Source organism: Ranitomeya variabilis, chromosome 7 (assembly GCF_051348905.1).
Source record: "Ranitomeya variabilis isolate aRanVar5 chromosome 7, aRanVar5.hap1, whole genome shotgun sequence".
NCBI lineage: Eukaryota > Metazoa > Chordata > Amphibia > Anura > Dendrobatidae > Ranitomeya > Ranitomeya variabilis.
Genome location: NC_135238.1, coordinates 113,181,365 through 113,198,755, shown reverse-complemented (window position 1 = coordinate 113,198,755; position 17,391 = coordinate 113,181,365). Strand labels below are relative to the sequence as shown.

The 17,391-nt window shown below is 43.9% G+C and overlaps 1 protein-coding gene across 1 annotated transcript in view; it reads left to right on the top strand.

Moving 5' to 3' along the window:
* The first annotated feature begins 5,587 nt into the window (after positions 1-5,587).
* The window catches only part of COL3A1 (collagen type III alpha 1 chain), a 255,502-nt gene continuing 243,698 nt past the window's right edge, over positions 5,588-17,391 (top strand). Inside the window, exon 1 of the mRNA XM_077275669.1 lies at positions 5,588-5,798. Within this exon, the coding sequence (XP_077131784.1) occupies positions 5,714-5,798 (85 nt within the window). The 5' untranslated portion in view covers positions 5,588-5,713. The remainder of the gene's footprint in view (positions 5,799-17,391) is intronic.

Here is a 17,391-nt window from a genome sequence, read left to right as displayed (position 1 = left end):
TAACAAAAAAAAAATAGGTAAAAGATGAAGAAGAAGATGGATAAGGTGAAGAAGAAGTTGATGTCAAAGATGCTGCTGCTGAGGATGATGATGAAGAAAGTGTCGGTGAAGTTAAAAAGAAGGTGAAGGGCATGGAAGTAGTGAAACATCAATATCTGACAAAATAAAAAAAATCTTAACATAGTCAATATCTTTGTAACTCCGAACGTCTTAAAAAAAAAAAAAAATTCCTGCTATTCTATTTGATTGGTCTAAACCTTTATGTAAAGACCATTTAGACCATGTCTCCGCCACCTCCCCCAATACATCCTAAATTATTCTTAGTTGTTTTCCTTCATGTAAAATGAACCTACAAGGAAAGAAAAGGTTTATTTTAATTCCGATATTTTGGTCCCATTGACTTGCATTGGTATCGGGTATCGGTATCGGCGATAGCCGATATTTTTTTAATATCGGCCGATCCAATCCGATACCGATACTTTCTGATATCGGAAGATATGGCTCAACACTAGTAGGAAGGCTTTCATCTCCACCTGGTGAAGGGGACTCTGAACTTTCTTCCAAGCTAGCCGGACCCTGCCTGTACCTGTGATCCGGTGCCCTGGACTGTGGCGGCTTAAAGTCTTCAGTAAACCAGGTAAAGAGACTGCAAACCTGTGTCCTCCGTTCTTTACTGCACCACTCACCATCTTCACTTACATACCAAGAGCCCTGGGGATCTACTTCACCTGTGGGAAGTTATACCATATAGCTGCCATAACATCACCCCAGAGGACCCCTTTAAACAGCGTTGGCCCCACTGACCGAAAACCACAGTTGGCATCATGTACAAACTTTATTCTCAAAACCCCTTTAAAGACTTTCCCCTTTTACATGGGCGCCCAGGGCCACGGGTTGCCGCCACCGTGACATCCCCTTTTATTATCGGACCGGTACAGAGTACCCCACAGCCCTGGTGGGTGTTCCACATATGCTTGAGCATGCTGGTGGTGGTCAGGCTGCTAGTGGTCTGCCCCTGCTGAGCTTGGTATGGCACCGGTTGCAAAAGACCGTTTTCTGCACCTATCCATTGACCTCTACGCTGCTGAGCTCGGTCTGCAAGACAACTTGCCAGGTTGGGTCAGTGACTTCATCATCCACCACATTGTCTTCCACTTCCTCACTCTGGTCCTCCTCTTCACTTGTTGATTGAACATGACTTTTCGCCAGTGTGTCTCATCACCATCCACCTCTTGAGACATTAGTTTTCATTTCTCACCCTTGTCTTCTTCTGACTGTGGCTGCTCAAATTTTTGTGCATCACTACACACATCTCCTCATGTCCCTCTTGAAACGTGCAGGGCGAGAGGGCAGAATCAATTAATGGAAATGTAAACAGGATCACTTGTCTCCTGGGACTCGACATGGTGAGATGAAGTAGGATCAAGGTGAGGATTATGTAGTCCAGACTCTTGGCTAGTGTGACTGAACAGTGTGGAAGGCAGCATGGTGGTGGGAAACATATTGACTGTATTATGTGTAGTGTTGAGCATTCCGATACCGCAAGTATCGGGTATCGGCCGATACTTGCGGGTATCGGAATTCCGATACCGAGATCCGATACTTTCGTGGTATCGGGTATCGGTATCGAAACAACATTAATGTGTAAAAGAAAGAATTAAAATAAAAAATATTGCTATACTCACCACTCCGACGCAGCCTGGACCTTACCGAGGGAACCGGCAGCGTTCTTTGCTTAAAATGCGCGCGTTTACTGCCTTTCGTGACGTCACGGCTTGTGATTGGTCGCGTGCCGCCCATGTGGCCGCGACGCGACCAATCACAGCAAGCCGTGACGTAATTTTCAGGTCCTGAATGCCTAATTCTAGGCATTCAGGATTTGAAAATTACGTTACGGCTTGTGATTGGGCGTTTTGCGGTCACATGGGCGACGCGACCAATCACAAGCCGTGACGTCACGGGAGGCAGGAAACGCGCGCATTTTAAAATTACGTCACGGCTTGTGATTGGTTGCGTGCCGCCCATGTGACCGCGACGCGACCAATCACAGCAAGCCATGACGTAATTTTCAGGTCCTGAATGCAGAATTAGGCATTCAGGACCTGAAATTACGTCACGGCTTGCTGTGATTGGTCGCGTCGCGGTCACATGGGCGGCACGCAACCAATCACAAGCCGTGACGTAATTTTAAAATGCGCGCGTTTCCTGCCTCCCGTGACGTCACGGCTTGTGATTGGTCGCGTCGCCCATGTGACCGCGACGCGACCAATCACAAGCCATAACGTAATTTTCAAATCCTGAATGCCTAGAATTAGGCATTCAGGACCTGAAAATTACGTCACGGCTTGCTGTGATTGGTCGCGTCGCGGCCACATGGGCGGCACGCGACCAATCACAAGCCGTGACGTCACGGAAGGCAGTAAACGCGCGCATTTTAAGCAAAGAACGCTGCCGGTTCCCTCGGTAAGGTCCAGGCTGCGTCGGAGTGGTGAGTATAGCAATATTTTTTATTTTAATTCTTTCTTTTACACATTAATATGGATCCCAGGGCCTGAAGGAGAGTTTCCTCTCCTTCAGACCCTGGGAACCATCAGGGATACCGTCCGATACTTGAGTCCCATTGACTTGTATTGGTATCGGGTATCGGTATCGGATTAGATCCGATACTTTGCCGGTATCGGCCGATACTTTCCGATACCGATACTTTCAAGTATCAGACGGTATCGCTCAACACTAATTATGTGCCATCCAACCAACCACCTATTTGCACTGTTCTGTCTTCATGAGTTACATCCCGCTGTCCACAGGAAAGTGAGACTTAACCCCTTAACGACAGCCAATACGCCTTTTAACGGCAGTAGTTAAGGGTACTTAAACCACAGCGCAGTTAATTAACAGCGCTGTGGAAAAAGTGTATAGTGCCTCCCAGAGTTGGATTTTCTCCAGGGTCTTGGCTGCCCGGGGTAGCCGAGATCCCAGAGAACATGATTCGGGTGGGTTTTTACCGACCCCCGGGTTGCGATCGCCGATGTGCCATTTAATTCCTCTCTCCTCTGATGTGATCGCACATCAGAGGAGAGAGAAATAGGGTCCTCGATCCCCCCTCAGTACCTCCTGGTGCTCCTTGGCCCTCCTGCTTCCCCTTCCATGGGCACTGCCATCTTTTCCCAGAAAAAAATAGCGGGCGCATGCGTAGTGGGCCCGCCGAGATCTGCCGGCCGCCGGTACCCGGCAACAATAGGAATATTTTTCCTATTGGTTCATTTTGGTCACTGTGATAGATCCTATCACACTGATCAATAACCCAACAACCCCTTTATCACCCCCTTAGTTAGGGAAAATAATAAAACAAAGAAAATGTATTTATTTCCATTTTCCCATTAGGGTTAGAGTTGGGCTAAAGTTAGGGTTAGGGTTGGGGCTAAAATTAGGGTTAGGGTTGGGGCTAATATTAGGGTTAGGATTAGGGTAAGGCTTCTTTTACACTTACCGTGGTTTTGCTTCCCGTTTTTGCAGTCCCAATAGATTTCTATGGGGTCCGCAAAAACGTGAAGCAATAATTCCATGGAGCACCGTACTCTGTATGGCAGTGAGGGCCATATTTACAGCCATGAAAAAATATCGAGCCTGCTCGATATTTTTCACTGCGTACAGACACGGCTCCCATTGCAATTCAATGGGGCTGTAAAAGCAACGGAAGGTTGTTTTTGCGGTGCACTGTGACTTCTGGTTTTGCGGACCGCCTCTTTTTTCCAATACTTTTGCCATAGTATTGCAAACCCGAAAAATGGCGATCTGCATGTTTTTTGCGGTCCGTTATTGTAGCAGACCGTGAAAATTGCGGCAATACGGCCCACAAAAAAGGCGAGCAATAACAGGCCACAAAAAACCCGGTAAGTGTAAAAGAAGCCTTAGGTTTGGGGTTAGGGTTAGGTTTGGGATTGGGGTTATGGTTGGGATTAAGGTTAGGGTTGGGATTAGGGTTATGGTTAGGGTTGGGATTAGGGTTATTGGTGTGTTGGGATTAGGGTTAGGTTTGTGGTTAGGGTTATGGTTAGGGTTGGGATTAGGGTTAGTGGTGTGTTGGGGTTAGAGTTGTGATTAGGGTTAGGTTTGGGATTAGGATTAGGGTTAGGAGTGTGTTGGGGTTAGGGTTGTGATTAGGATTATGGTTAGGGTTGGGATTAGGGCTAGGGGTGTGTTGGGGATAGGATTGTGATTAGGATTATGGCTGGGTTGGGATTAGGGTTAGGGGTGTGTTGGGGTTAGAGTTGGAGTTAGAATTGGGTGTTTCCACTATTTAGGTACATCAGGGGGTCTCCAAACGCGACATGGCTCCACCATTGATTCCAGCCATTTTGCGTTGAAAAAGTCAATTGGGGATTCAGCGTACTCAGGACAAATTGGACAACAACTTTTGGGATCCACTTTCTCTTGTTACCCTTGGGAAAATAAAACAAAATTGGGGGCTAAAAAATCATTTTTATGGAGAAAAAAATATTTTTTATTTTCACGGCTCTGAGTTATAAATTTCTGTGAAGCACTTGGGCGTTCAAAGTGCTCACCATACATCTAGATAAGATCCATTGGGGTGGTCTGATTTTTAAAATGGGGTCACTTGTTGGGGGTTTCTACTGTTTAGGCAATTCAGGGGCTCTGCAAACGCAACATGACGCCCGCAGACCATTCCATCAAAGTCTGCATTCCAAAGCATCACTACTTCCCTTCGAGCCCCGCTGTGTGCCCAAACAGTGGTCCCCTCCACATATGGGGTATCGGCGTACTGAGGACACCGCTCTGCTTTACGGCCGGCGCTTACAGTGCAGGGAAGCAGAACGCCGGGGAACGCGGCAGACACCAGAATGTAAGTATGTAGTGTTTGTTTGTTTTTTACATTTACACTGGCAACCAGGGTAAACATCGGGTTACTAAGCGCGGCCCTGTGCTTAGTAACCCGTTGCTTACCCTTGTTACCCGGGGACTTCGGCATCCTTGGTCGCTGGAGAGCTGTCTGTGTGACAGCTCTCCAGCGACCACACAGCGACGCTGCAGCGATCGGCATCGTTGTCTAGATCACTGCAGCGTCTCTAAATGTGATGGTACCTTAAGTCTTAGTATGATAAAACGGATGCTTGTGTCATGCTTTGGCCTAATATACCCTACATCACTTATTGATTAGATATTGCACATCGCATTGCTAGTTACATTTATTTGCAGTTCTGGCTATAATCTTCTAATTACTATATAAGTGCTATTGATGCTTAATGTGTAGAAATAGGTTTGATAACATCTGTTCTCTCTAAATTTAGGAGATAATGGATATTTGTTGCTATTCTCATTTGTACAAAGTACATTTCTCCAGATGTGTTCTTTCACTTTTCTTCTTCTTCTGTGAGGTCAAACACAGGTCCTTCCATGTTAACTCTGCATATTCGCTTGGCATTACATTGCACTGCAATCCCTATATGGGATCCCTCAGCACTGAAGGGGTTTCGTGATGGCAACACCTCTCAAGTTTCAGAAAGGGGCTGGAATTTAATGCAAGCCAAAGATTTCCCTATTTAAGAAGGGTACAACTAAAGATCTGTGGCTAAATTCTGTGTACGGGCCCATCGCTAAAGGGGTGGGGGAACAATTGATGGTGCTAATTTAGAAGATTTTTTGTATTTTTCTCCCTAGGCTGCACTAAGAGTCTCATGTCTAACATTTAGACATGATGAGCTTTGTGCAAATATCCTCTCTCTTCTGCATCATTGCAGTGACTTGCCCTTCTCTAATTCTGGCACAACAGCAGGAAGGTGAGTACTTGTCACAGCTTTGTATTCTTTCTTAACCTTAACTGTTCAAAAAAAGACCTGTCTACATCCTATAAAAAAAGTAAGAAAAATGTATTAATAGCTGCAAATTCCATAAATGCATCACTGCCCCCATATCAGGAGCATGATACCTATCTCCTTAGTGTGTAAGCAGCTCCTGGGGTCTCTACAGTAACAGGTTGCAGAAGTGGCTCTGCAGATGGACTGTACTTCTTGTAATGCAGCGGTAATACGTCCCCAGCTGCAATCTAATCGGATCTGTATGCACAGACAATACAGCATTGAGACACTGCTGCGCTGAGCGAGGAGCAGCCATGTATACATGCGATTCCAACATCTGTGTGTCCGTCTCACAATCAGAACTCATGCCTGCTCCAGATTTTGGAACATGTTCCCAATTATTTCAAAACTGCTTCCAGACCTTACAGGAAATTCTCCCTGGAATATGTCATTTTATGAGGTTTATTAGCAAAGTCACTTTATTAATATTTCCTGTATGGTTCGGATGCTGGTAGAACACATAAATGGCATTACTGTATCTATATGGAAGGGAAGAGATTCACATTATCACTTGTAAGCAGCATAGAATAATATGAGGATCTGATGCTTTATCATCACATTGTCATATTGAAGGAAATTTGAATTAATGATATGAGATCTGATATTAGTTTATAATACAACATGGCATTGTTCTATCTACTGTAATATCCAACCTGTTTGTAAGGTGTTCCCTGTCTATATGGTAAATGTCGTGTCCTCATGGTCATACGTGTGTCAACCAGTTTTATGTAGCACGTTCTTTTATTGTAAAGAGATTGGGGTATCAAGCTGATATCAAGACCGTCTAACACCTAAATAGATTACTTTCATACACAGTCGAGGTTATAGGATCAATGATATTAAGAGTGAAGAATTTCTAAGAGGAGAAAATAGAAAATTACAAAAAATATATCACACTATAAAATAAATGAATTTAGCTAGTGTCAAATCCTTCCACCTCCTGCAGAAAGCAGGATACATGGCAGCTGCAAATAAAGGGTCTACTGTTACCCCCCAACCATTTACTGATGTTCTGAGCAGCTCACGTTGTGCTGGAGGAGAGAAGTCTCCTACTTGGGCACCCCATAAGAGGACACATCACAAGATAAGAGTAATCTCCCCTCTCACTGTACATGGTGTGCCTGGCTGGTACCGATGTGCTGTAGCAGCACGCACAGTAATGGATCATGACTACAAGTGGCCCAGTTTCCATGCAGTCATACGTAGCCGCAGGCTATGACTATTCGCCCTATGTTGTAACAGCTGGAACAGAATGAGTAAAACATTGTGCTTGTCTGTAGTCTGCTGAACCTGGCAATGTACAGTGGGATGATCTCATCAGTATTCACATATGACATGTTACTATAGAAAACAACAGGGTAATGACATTACTCTTTTCCTTTTGGCTTGGCAACATGGATTACTGACTGCAAAAAAAGATGGTGTAAAACATTTGTTCCACAAAATCTCTTTTTATTACCCCACCTTAGAAGACAAAGCATGGCCTCCGCCTGTATAATTCGTATTACAGCTTATAGTGATCACAGCCTGATGACATTTTTGGAAAGAACATGAATTGCTTTACATGGAAACAGCAGCTCGAGATGTGGTGCTGCTGCCATCTAGTGGCCATCAAGCATTATACACAGCAGCCACACCCTTTTTATTCAAAGGATCTTAGAGAAAGGCTGTCTAGAATGAAATGATACAACTAGAAAAGTACAAAGATTTTCAGTTAATAAACATAATATTAACACATTATACACACAAGCAGTAGATGAGAGGTATAGGCCTCCTACTATCTGGGGGATGTATGGCAGCGCTCCTTCCTCAATAGTTTAGGTTAAGTATTATTTAGTACATGTTTGAGATTTCAGTGACTGAACTTCAGAGCAGCAACAAAGTAGCAATTCATTGTGCAAACACAATGCCTGGTGTTTTGTAGAAGTATAAAACGCCCCCAATGATTATTATATACATGATCTAATGATGGCTATAATATACTGTAAGTTAAGGAAGCGACAATGAAAACATGTTTCAGTAACCCCAAATGTTGGTGTGCGTTGGCTAATTGTTGATTATTGTTGTATAAACAGAGAATTCTTATAAAACTAATAGTTTAGCATATAACTTTCTTTTGGGCAGGCAGACATGTAAGGAGGTGGCTGTCTGGGTGCACATCTAACGGTCTTATAGTCGGGTGCTTAATTGAGCACCTATTATGGTGCTTGTTACCAGGGTAAACAAGATGGCACTGAAAGTGACTGCCAGCCCAGGAGAAAGCACATATGTAGCCCGCCCATATAGTGCGTAATACTCTCTCTACGTTAGCTATTAGAGGGATTGTGTAAAGTGACCCTGACGGCTGATTCAGGATGCCCGAACCATGGGCGGCATTAGTCAGGCTCAGGCATTTCAGACAGGTCTGTTTTATGAAATGCAATAAAAAAGAAAGTGGTGAAGGTATCGAGGCCCTTTCCTGCAGCGAATAAAAACCACCACACAGATTGTCACAAAATTCACATTGCTTTATGAAATACTGCAGCATTTCCGACTCACACATACATTTACAAGTTGGCCAGGGACCATGCTGCTCGGATGTCACGTTACAAAAGGTGGGTCCACAGCGGCTTCTCCCTGAAGAGACCACCAGCCTCCTGAGCCAGTCATCAGGGTGCCTTTGTCCCCAGCTGGCATTTAAATGTATGTTTCCTTCTGAACTGACCCAGCATTTTACAGTAAAACATAACTGGCTGAAATGACCGAGCCTGACTCAGTCTGGTAAATCAGGCAGCATGAATCAGCTGTCAGGTTCCATTCACTGGCTTCTTTCAGCTAAAAGCAGTACATTATGGCTAAGTAATACCTTTACAAGCTGTACAGTAATTATTGCCGAGATGTAAAGATAATGGAAGAAGCCATACTAATAACATTCATTGTCCTACAGACAACAGACTGTGCTTCTCTATTCTATATCTAAATGGTAAAGCAGATCAGATTGTAAACCTGCAAAGACCCCCATCCATGGAAATATGCTCACTACCACTCTGTTCACACAGGGGACTTTGGATCCTCCATTCTTGTGATCACTGGATGTCCTAGTTATCATACATGTATCACCCCATCCATGGACAGATGATATATGTATGAGACAACTGCTTCAATGGCTACAGTTATCTATCTACTAATTATATGCATTACTCTCTATTCACAAGCCACAGAGGAGATGACCAGTAAGGACGGGGTCTCCTTTTAATGCAGGGTGCATTGTTTCCTATTGTTGAATATATGACGGGGCAGATATAGCATTGCTGCAACATGTGCAGCCATGTAGGGGCCCATACGGTAAGGGGGCCCATTTCCATTTCCAAATCATATGGACTTATGGATTTTGATGAGCTATTGGACTGCAAAGGGCCCATATATTGTTCTTGCACAGAGGCCTTTTTCTGTCTGTATCCCCAATGGATAGCCCCCTACCATAAGTGTCCCACCTGTCAAGGAATGCTATGAGAACAGTTTGCGGTAAAGTGCTGTCAGCATCACTTGTGTCATTCCTTCCAGCTGAATAAGAATTCACTGCTCCAAGTGCTGAAATGTACAACAGCTGTAGAAAACAGAAGGAAATGGTGTCATTGGAGGGTTCTTATTTTTAAGGTTTGCTGCGATGACTCAGAGCATTTGTCAGAATATTCTCCCAGATATTCTGTAAATCATGAACACCCTAACACTTACAGTCTTTCTTCAGACTACATCAGGATTAGAGTCATCTGCTGCCTCCTGGCACCGTCTGAGACATCGTCTGGTTCATGTCAGCCGGACAATGGAAAACATGAGATGTCAGGCACTAGACATTTCTTAGCTGTAATTTGGAGCTTTGACTTTGGAATTGAAAATTTGATGTTGTTTGCCGAAAGTGAATGCCTTACAGATTAGCTAAGACACCATTTCCATTTTCCATAACTCATGTCCAATGTTTGTGTTACAAGTAAATCAAAAGTAATGTCATATTTCCAAAAGCTGTCTCTCCTCTCTCCTTCACATCAGTGTTTAGGTCTATGTGTATGAAATATGAGTACAGGATGGGAGTGAAGTCATCTAACGTATCTCAAGATCTATGATGTCACAAAGCGAAAATACACGTTTCCTTCTCCTCACACATTACTATTATTATTATTATTATTATTATTTTATATAGCACCAATAATTCCATGGTGCTGTACATGAGAAAAGGGGTTACGTACAGGGTTATAGATATCGCTTACAGTAAACAAATTTACAATGACAGACTGATACAGAGGGGAGAGGACCCTGTCCTTGCGGTCTTACATTCTACGGGATAATATGGATGAGACAGAAGGTTGGGGGAGCGGCAGCTCTATTGGTGGTGATGTGTTATGGATCCTGGTGGCAAGGATCACAAAACTGACCTGATAGGTAACGGAATATAGGACAAGCTCTGGGGATGTGGGAACTATACTGACCGCAACACTGATCCTATCCAAACACACTAAAGGCAGCCGAGGAGCGTTACCTAAAATCCTAGACGCCTCTTCACAGCCTGAGAAACTAGCTACCCCTAGAGAGAAAGCAAGCCTCACTTGCCTCAGAGAAATAACCCCAAAAGTTTAGACAGCCCCCCACAAATAATAACGGTGAGTTAAGGGGAAAGCACAAACATAGAAATGAAAACAGGTTTTAGCAAAATGAGGCCCGCTAATACTAAATAGACAGAAGATAGCAAGGGATCTGTGCGGTCAGTAAAAAACACTATCAAAAACTATCCACGCAGAGAATACAAGAACCCCCACACCGACTCACGATGTGAGGGGCGCACTCCGCACCCCAGAGCTACCAGCAAGCGAGAAAATCACATATAAGCAAGCTGGACTGAACTAATCAGATAATGAGAAACATTTTCACTGAAACAATGAGCAAATGAACTAGCAAGACTTAGCTTCTCAAGGAGGAGACAGGTCACAAGTGAAGTCCAGGAGAGATCAGAACCAGTACTGAATACAACGACAGCAGGCAACCAGTAAAGGTCCAGGTGAATTAAATAGGAACCAAAATAGCAGGAAACGAGACAGCTGAGCCACCTACAGACCAGCCGTATCGCTAAAGGCCACAAGAGGGAGCCCAAGAACAGAACTCACACAGTACCACTCATGACCACAGGAAGGAGCCTGAGAACGGAATTCACAACAGTGATGCAGCAGCTCTGGCAGTAGTGACGCGGCAGCTCTGGTAGTTGGTGACGCGGCAACTCTGGCGGTGGTGACACAGCAGGTCTGGTGGTGGTGACACAGCAGGTCTGGTGGTGGTGATGTGGCAGCTCGGGCGGTGGTGACACGGCAGCTTGGGCAGTTGGTGAGGCGGCAGCTCGGGTGGTGGTCAGGTGGCAGAATGGTTATTGCAGGCTGTAGGCTTTCTTGAAGAGATGGGTTTTCAGGTTCCATCTGAAGGATCCGAGGGTGGTGTATAATCGGACGTGTTGAGGCGTGGAGTTCCAGGGGATGGGGGATATTCGGGAGAAATCACGGAGGCGGTTGTGTGAGGAATGAATAAGTCTGGAGGAGAGTACGAGGTCTTGAGAGGATCGAAGATTAAGTGAGGGAAGATAGTGGGAGATTAGTTCAGAGATATAGGGAGGGCACAGGTTGTGGATGGCTTTGTAGATCAGTGTTAGTAGTTTGAACTGGATTCATTGGGGAATTGGGAGCCAGTGGAGGGATTTGCAGAGGGGAGAAACGGGAGTAGCGAGGAGAGAGGTGGATTAGCCGGGCAGCAGAGTTGAGGACAGACTGGAGTGGTGCAAGAGAGTTAGCGGAGAGGCTACAGAGGAGGGTGTTGCAGTAATCGAGGCAGGAGGTGATGAGGGCATGCACAAGAGTTTTAGTAGATTGTGGGCTGAGGAAGGGATGGATTCTGGCAATATTTTTGAGTTGGAGGCAACAGGAGGTGGCAAGACTTTGGACGTGCGGTTGAAAGACAAGGCAGAGTCGAGAGTTACCCCGAGGTAGCTGATTTCAGGTGCGGGAGAGAGCGTGATGCCATTTACCGTAATAGATAGATCAGGTAGGGGGGATACGTGAGATGGGGAAAGATGAGTTTGGTTTTGTCTACGTTGAGTTTTAGGAAGCGAGAGTTGAAAAAGGATGATATGGCTGATAGATACGCCAGGATTCTGGACAGTAGAGAGGTGACATCTGGGTCAGAGAAGTAGATCTGAGTGTCGTCCGTATACAGGTGGTACTGGAAGCCATGGGACTTTATGAGTTGTCCTAGGCCAAGGGTATAGATGGAAAAAAGTAGGGGCCCTAGGACAGAGCCTTGAGGGACTCCAGCAGAGAGAGTGCAGGATGAGGAGGTAGTGTGGGAGTGGGAAACACTAAATGTGTGGTCAGAAAGGTATGAAGCAATTCAGGACAGGGTAAGGCCTTTGATGCCAAGTGAAGAAAGAATCTGTAGCAGTAGGCAGTGGTCGACTGTCAAAAGCAGAGGACAGGTCGAGAAGGAGGAGGATGGAGAGCTGTCTATTAGCTTAGGCTGTGAGTAAGTCATTAGTAATTTTGGTCAGAGCAGTTTCGGTGGAGTGTTGGGGGCGGAAGCCAGACTGGAGGTTGTCAAGGAGAGAGTTAATTGAGAGGTGGGAGGAAAGTTGAGCATGGACATGTTGCTCAAGGAGTTTGGAAGCAAATGGGAGCAGTGATATGGGGCGATAGCTGGGCATAGCAGTAGCGTCAAGGTTAGCTTTGTTGAGGATGGGTGTGATGGTGGCATGTTTTAAGGCAGAAGGGAAGGTACCAGAAGATAGCGATAGGTTGAAGAGATGGGTTAGGGCTGGAATGAACATGTTAGTGATGTTGGGGAGCAGGTGGGAAGGGATGGAGTCAAGTGCACAGGTGGTGAGGTGTGATTTGGAAAGGAGGTGAGTAAGTTCTCCTTTAGTGATGTTGGAGAGGGAAGTTATTAGGGAAGGGCAGAGGTCTGGTATATGAAGTGATTGGGGTGGTGGAACAGTAAAGGTTTCCACAATTTTCTATGTGACCACAGTTGTAGATTCACTCATACAGATTACTTGACAATGGCTAAATATCTTTATTATACTTTTACACTCTGGCTAAAGTTCATCAGTCAAGCTTAAAAAGCCTATACAGTATTCTAAAAACATGTCAGCTCTCTTTCGGGAAAAGTGCCACAACAATCTACAGCTTGGGTCCTATTTTGCATTGTTGATCTGCAATACCAAACACATCCTGCGGGTTGGTGTGGTGCTATTTTTAGAAAAAAGTCTCCATATTTTTAGTATCATCTACACATTCCTTAATGTATTGTAACCATGTGTCCCCATATGTGTAATGCACAGGATAAATAAGAAATATAGTTTAGCCAACAATGAACAGAACACTATAGACACTATACTGTCTCTTCTACAGTCATAACTTGGAAGATTTTCACATGTTGGTGCAAAGCCATTTGAACAAAAAATGCAATTTTTTATTTTACCCCACTTTTGCTACTTTATTATAACAAAAAAAAAATAGCATGCCTTTACAGAATGAGAATGACAATGGCCAATCATACCCCTGTGGATTCATGAAAAATTTATGCCAAACGTTGATGTAAAATACAATAGAAAACTTCACTAGTTCAATGACTGGTATTTTGATGTGGCAAATAACGTATTACCATGTTCTCATCTTAATAAGTTTGGTGTCTTCTATTTGGTAATCTGTGAAAAGATTACCTTTTTAAAGGGTTTACCCAAGACTATTTTTAGTTTTTACTACAAGACTAAAATCTTTTGTACTCGCTGATGATCTCTGCTGGCACAGAACAGTCACAGACCACTCCTGCCGGTGATTCAGCAGCTTCTACTGACTTCACGTGGACAGAGCAGCTTCTGTACTGTTCTGTTGATGGGGCATGACTGCCTATGTCATACTGATTGTAAAACAACAAATGGCGGTTTGTAGAAGGAGCGCTAGTGAACGTCCCAAAGAGGAGGAAATAAGTGCGCAGGTCCCCGCAGCTCCAGCCGGATACCCCACAACGGGGGAGAAAAACTTACAACAGGAACAGAATAGCCGGTCTCAGGAGCGCAAAAGGAGAAGACAGACACCAGTTAGGGTAAAACCACAATGCGTTTCAACGGCGTACGCCGTCTTCTTCAGGTGGATATTACCTATCTACCTGAAGAAGACGGCGTACGCCATTGAAACACGTTGTGGTTTTACCCTAACTGGTGTCTGTGTTCTCCTTTTGTGCTCCTGAGACTGGCTATTCTGTTCCTGTTGTATGTCATACTGATTGACCGCCGGCTTCCCTAACTGCTGTGAGCCAGCTGTCAGCATATGATGTTGGCAGTTATGCCCTGTTGACAGAGCAACTCGGGAGACGAGTAAGGCCATGTGCACACGTTCAGTATTTTTCGCATTTTGTTTCGTGTTTTTTCGCTATAAAAACATAATAAAAACGCAAAAAAAACGCAAAAAAAAGGCTTACATATGCCTCCTATTATTTACAGTGTATTCCGCATTTACTGTGCAAATGTTGCATTTTTTTCCGCGAAAAAATCGCATTGCGGAAAAAAAAGCAACATGTTCATTAAATTTGCGGAATTGCGGGGATTCCGCACAACTAGGAATGCATTGATTTGCTTACTTTCCGCATGTGGCTGTGCCCACCATGCGGGAAGTAAGCAGATCATGTGCAGTTGGTACCCAGGGTGGAGGAGAGGAGACTTTCCTCCATGGACTGGGCACCATATAATTGGTAAAAAAAAAAAGAATTAAAATAAAAAATAGTGATATACTCACCCTCTGATGGCCCCCGGAGTCTTCCCGCCTCTCTGGTGCACGTGCCGCTTCCGTTCCTATAGATGGTATGTGTGAAGGACCTGCGATGACGTCGCAGTCTTGTGATTGGTCGCGTGACCGCTCATGTGACCGCTCACGTGACCGCAACGTCATCGAAGGTCCTGCACACACACAACATCTATAGGAACGGACGCCGCTGAGGAGATCGGCTGTCTGCAGGTGAGTATAACCATTTTTTTTTTATTTTTTTTTTTTAAACATTCTATCTTTTACTATTGATGCTGCATAGGCAGCATCTATAGTAAAAAGTTGGTCACACTTGTCAAACACTATGTTTGACAAGTGTGACCAACCTGTCAGTCAGTTTTCCAAGCGATGCTACAGATCGCTTGGAAAACTTTAGCATTCTGCAAGCTAATTTCGCTTGCAAAAATGCTAAAAACAATGCAAAAAAAATGCGGATTTCTTGCAGAAAATTTCCGGTTTTCGTCAGGAAATTTCTGCAAGAAATCCTGACGTGTGCACATACCCTAACTGCTCTGTTGACATTGATCAGCTGAATTGTTGTCAATGACCACTCTGAGCCAACAATGGTTAGAACAGGCAGATTGTTGCTAACTACCTGCTTGTTGGTTTTTAAGTCCATAGTAAAAAAATAAATTGTATAAACTCTTTACTGTTATGTCTCAGTCATGGCACTAGGACCATATAAAATATGCCATTGTTATGTTCTTAAGTTTGTTATGTCTACCCTAAGACATTGTTGAGCAGGCTTTCCATTGTAAAAAAATAAACTGTTAATGTAATCATGACTCACTGGCTGTTGCTGATTGTTGTTACCTAATACACTTCATGGCTCTGTAACAGTAATGCTTCATCATATTAACGCACTTACATTAGCTCTTACGAGGTAGATGTTGGCACAGACATATCTCTAATTCCAGCCTAAAATGCCCCCACATACATTAGAGAAAAGGCAGCCAAATCTGATTTGTTTCTATGGTATCTTGTGATGTATTTGGGGGACTCCCAACAATCCCCCAACAGATAATGTCCAAGGAAAGAATGATCAGCATGTAATTTTTTGTTCTAGATAAGGTGCCAAACAGAGGTGTCTGAAAGCAGCTTCCTTCAGGACTCTTGCAGTCTCAGCTAAGCCAAGTGTGCACAAGTATGGGGGAGAGGAGATATAGCTGCTTTATGACAGTTATCCAAGATGCCCAATGCAGTTGAGTTCTGGGGACTGTGCAGACCAATGAATCACAGTAACTGACCTGTATCTATGTGGTCCTAGAGAGACATAAAGCTCATATAGAGCCAGCAATGCCTAGATAACCTGTAGTCTTTGGAGGTGATTGCTCTCAGGGTACTTGAGTGGCTGAGAAGATTCTTCATGTTGTAATGTAACCTTGGGCAAGATTCTCACTTGTTACAGTAATCATTATTATTTTTATTATTATGTATTTATTTTTATAGTGCAATTTATTCCATGGATCTTTACAAGTGAAAAAGGGGCATACATAGACAAATGCAATAAACATGAGCAATACAAGGCACACACAAGTACAGAGGAAGAGAGGACCCTGCCCGCAAGGGGTCACAGTAAACCTTTCAAAATTTCCATTTGAGTTCTTGAAAAATAGGATTCAGACATGTCACTGAGCCATTTAGTACAAACAAGACAAATGGAGTTCAAATTAAGTCCATTTTCTTTCCTTCATGGAGGTATCTACAGGTGCTTCTCAAAAAATTAGAATATCATCAAAAAGTTAATTTATTCAGTTGTTAAATTCAAAAACTGAAAATCCAATTATATAGAGTTATTACAAACATAATGATCTATTTCAAGTGTTTATTTCTGTTGATGTTGTTATGGCTTACAGTCAATGAAAACTCAAAAGTCATTATCTCAGCAAATTAGAATACTTTAAAACACCAGCTTAAAAATGATTTTAAAATCCGAAACGTTGGTCTACTGAAATGTATGTTCAGTAAGTACACTCAATACTTGGTTAGGGCTCCTTTTGCATCAATTACTGCATTAATGCGGCATAACATGGAGGCGATCAGTCTGTGGCACTGCTGAGGCGTTATTGAAACCCAGGATGCTTTTATAGCAGCCTTCAGCTCGTCTGCATTGTTGGGTCTGGTGTCTCTCATCTTCCTCTTGACAATACCCCATAGAGTCAGGCGAGTTTGCTGACCAATTAAGCACAGGGATACTGTTGTTATTAAACCAGATATTGGAACTTTTGGCAGTGTGGACAGGTGCCAAGACCTGCTGGAGAATTACATCTCCAAAAAGCTTGTCGGCAGAGGGAAGCATTAAGTGCTCTAAAGTTTTCTGGTACACGGCTGCGCTGACTGCGTTTGATAAAGCACAGTGGACCTACACCAGCAGATGACATGGCTCCCATACAATAACTTATTGTGGAAACTTCACACTACACCTCAAGCAGCTTGGATTGTGGCCTCTCCACGCTTCCTCCAGACTCTGGGACCTTGATTTCCAAAGGAAATGGAAAATTTACTTTCATTTGAAAACAACACCTTGGACCACTAAGCAACAGTCCTGTTTTTTCTCTCCTTGGCCCAGGTAACACTCTTCTGGTGTTGTCATTTGGTCATGAGTGGTGTCAGGGATACGGATATTTGTTAGGACTTTCTGAATCCTACAAATCCCTGATATCACAGGCTGGGAAGGTCACGGGTAC